A 3,692-nucleotide genomic window follows, 5' to 3' on the forward strand; every position below is an offset into this window, starting at 1 on the left:
AAAGCTTTTCATGTACAGGCACTATATGGCTTGTGGCCCCATGGGCCAACTGCCACAGGTAGCTGTGCATGAGGCTATTTTACATAAGGAAGTTGTGAGCTTCCCAGTCCAGGTACCTCATGGCCTTAATATAGAGGATAAGAACTGTTTTCTGCCACTTTAGTTGTAGGAATTCAAGAATCAAATAATTTTTTATGTTACCCTTTTTCAGCTGTTGCCATGGCAAAGCCTCAGAGAGGAAAGGGAGAGAGGGGTTGTACCAAAACACTGGAAGATCAAGTTTGCTCTGAGATGGATTAAAAAATGTGTTCAGGTCAGTCTCACCCAGACGCTCACATGGAACCTCACGTGTACGAGCAGCTCTGAAGAGCACAACCCACAAAGGAACTTACAGGGCCAGTTATTCAAGCAGGAGATCAATGTGCATCGGGAATGAGACAGGGCGACAGAGTAAATGTATTTACAGCTTTATTCAGGTAACAGTTGCCTTTTTCTATCCTTCACCTACTGCTCCTTGGGATGTTTTCCAGGTTGCATCAAGTGGACTTCGACGCTCCAACTTGCGAAGGCAAGCGCCGAGAAAGCCTCTCCTTGATAGGGGACTTCTCCTCCTCGGCCGAGTTCTTTGTCACCATTGCAGTCTTTGCCTTCCTCTACTCACTGGCTGCCACCGTGGTTTATATCTTCTTCCAGAACCAGTACCGTGAAAACAACAGGGGACCTCTAATTGTAAGTGTGTGTTTCCAGTGTTCACTGACACGGGTCTTAACCTCTTGCTTTTTTGGGTGGTGGAGGCTGTGGTGTGGTCTGGAAGGTCCAAGTGGCCCAATGCCCAAAGCATCTCTGTGTTTACCTGTGGGGTTTTTTTAATCTTCATGGCGATTTAAGCTTTTAACATCGAGGGCAACAGAGACTTAGTCCTAATCTTATAGGTGTTTGTAGGATTCCCTGCTTCTCTCCCACTGCCTGCAGTGGGGATGTTCACCCAATGAGCATGTTGCAGGATTTAAGTCCAAGCCATACATCTGTGAGAGCAGAGCTTCATTGGTGGGGAGAAAAGGGAAGAGAAGATGTTAGGGATCATCCTAGTAGATAAACAAAACCATGTCCCTTACCACAGCCTAGCCAGGGAGATTGCTTATTGCTAATTACTGTTGGGGTCAGCCAAATTATTTTGCTTTGGAGATTATGTGGCTGGTTTTCCAGTATTTTCCTGGTCTTCCAGAACATTTGTCTCTCTCTGCTGGCTTGTGAGGCTCCTCACCTTCCAGTTGCCACTCAATGTGCCCATCAAGCTGTGGCCATTCATGCCTTTATTTTTCTTTTTGCTGATTCCTGAAGGCTCGTGATAAAAATCAAGTGCTGCTGTGCTTTTGTTTCCTTGTAAATCAACTGTAAAGCCAGTGGGAGACATTTTATTCTAGATGTCCATTACCTGTTAGTGCATCATGCTCCTTGATACACCCCTTGGCCTCACTGCTGTGCTGAATTTGCATCAGGTCTGTGCATTGATGGGCTGTAGAGTTGCCTCACTCTCCCTTCCATGGACAACCCTCTCCTCCATGGCTGGAAGGATAAGGTTACACTTGGGTAGATGAAATATTCTTCTGAAGTCTTGGTGTGAAGAGCAATTCAAAAGGAAGGTGGCAAGAGTTTAGTGAGGACTGATGTCAGGAAAAAGTTCAGGATTTCTGAAAAATCTAAACTTTGTGACTGACAGAAACCAGACATTTGTCTGAGACTTGTGTCTTAAATGACTGAAAACCACCAACAAAGCAAATCAGGGAAATATAATAGGAAAATAAATCACCAGCAAAGGAATGTTGTACCTGTTAATGGAAATAACTACAGGGACAGGAAGCAGAAGATTAAACTGTAGGAAGGCAATCTTAGCATCAGGGGGTTTTGAGGGAAAGATTTTCCTGCTGCAAGGAGATGTGAGTTGTATTATTTAAGCTTGCATAATTCAAAGCTGATTAATTGTTACAGGAGGAAAAAAAATCATTTCACATCAAAGGAAATTAATCGTCTTAGTTTGGGAGTTGTTGGGACCTTTCCTCTCTCCTTAAGAAGTGGTGAGGAAAGGAGGGAAAATCTTCAGAAGAGAGGTAGAACAGGCAAGATTGAGGGTTCCCTACAGAAACAGTAAATAAAGTGCCTTGCTTCTTCTTGATTCAGTTGATATCAAGTAATATTTCATTTCAAACTGTCTCATCTAAGGATTAGTTGCAGAAATGTGCCATTTTAATTTTCTTGTGGAAAATAATTCTTTCTTCTGACCAACCACATTACCCTGTGTAGCAATAGAAAAAGGAAAGAGGAAAAATAATACTAATATGTCAGATTATGACATGGCCGTTTGCTGTTGTCCAGGATTTTCATGACACAGCTGCTGCAGCTGTGGCTGTCACAGGATGGACAGAGCAATCCACTGCAGCATTAATGTGGCTTTGATTTAATTTGTTCTGTGTCATGGATTGTAATTGAATCTACAATTTAAATTTAACCTGTGTCTGTTACTGAAGCTTCTACTTGCAATTTTCCAGTCTTTAAACCAAGCCTAAACTACCTTATTTATTCAGAATATAAAGAGGCTTCTATGTGTCCTACAAGCAAAAGCAACTCCTGCCAGTGAGTGGTGCTGGGTTAGGGTTATGCTCAGCTTCTATCTGCCCCAGCCACGTGCTGCAGCATCTCCTCTGCATTGCCAGCTCCATTAGGTGGGTATTTTTTGAGAAAAAGCCCTTCTTACATGGAGAAAGTCCCTGCTGGTCTCTGCCCAGTGCAACGATTGCAGCATCCCAGCTTGACTGGATAGGGTGCAAAAAAACTGTGCCATGGAGATGTAGATAAAATGCAGAGCCCCAGGCGGAGAGCAAGCAAGCAGCTGTAGGCAGGAGGAATTCAAGGGCTGAGGGAAACTCAGTGCAATCAGCTTCCCCCAGCTGCAGGATTCACCTGAGGGATGTAACGTGTTGTGCAAAGGAGACAGGCAATGCATCCTCCAGCTCCAGCACTGAGCTGACATACCCAGCAAGATCACACATATCTCCAGTCAGACGTGTGCCTGTGCCTCATCCCCGAGATTGTTCCTCCCAAAGGGAAGTGCTGCAGAAATCAGGAGTGCTTTGTGCTCACCCGAGCCCAGTCAGCACGTGTGGGAGCGGGTGGCAGGGCAGTCCTTGCTCCTGTGGCAGGCACTGTTTTCAGACTACCAGTTTTTTGCCTCCTAGGGAAGAGTTAGAAAAAGATCATTTCATCCATCCTTGCTTTAGCTGCAGTGCCTGATCACAGTCTCATATTTTAAACCATTCCCATTTTAAGCCTTGTACTTCCTCTTGGCTTGGTATTTGCTCAGTCTGGGCTGACATCTGCCTTTAAGCAGCAGCCTTACAGAGCTGGCTGCCTTTCCTCCTGACAAATTTGCAGGATTTGAAAAATCAGTATGACAGGAGAAGTGGAGAGAGGGGGGAAAAAAATAAACCCTTTCACTTGAAATGTTAAAGTATCTCTTCAAAACCCCTTGCAGAGGCAGGCAGAGTGCCATCAGTGCATGACCACCTTGCAGCAGCCTGGTGGACACAGAATATACAATTACAAAGAACAGAACGACCACTAAGTCACAAGAAACTTGCAGAGAAAATTTCACTCGCACATGTTTCAGACGTACCTTGTTTATCCAAGTGTAGGGA

The 3,692-nt window shown here is 44.6% G+C and overlaps 1 protein-coding gene across 1 annotated transcript in view; it reads left to right on the plus strand.

Annotated features, from left to right (window-relative positions):
• SYNPR (synaptoporin) overlaps nt 1-3,692 on the plus strand; it is a 45,845-nt gene that overhangs the window by 33,443 nt on the left and 8,710 nt on the right. The window contains exon 3 of the mRNA XM_009997010.1: nt 531-729. Within this exon, the coding sequence (XP_009995312.1) occupies nt 531-729 (199 nt within the window). The remainder of the gene's footprint in view (nt 1-530; nt 730-3,692) is intronic.

Source organism: Chaetura pelagica, unplaced genomic scaffold (genome assembly GCF_000747805.2).
Source record: "Chaetura pelagica isolate M959 unplaced genomic scaffold, ChaPel_1.0 scaffold364, whole genome shotgun sequence".
NCBI lineage: Eukaryota > Metazoa > Chordata > Aves > Apodiformes > Apodidae > Chaetura > Chaetura pelagica.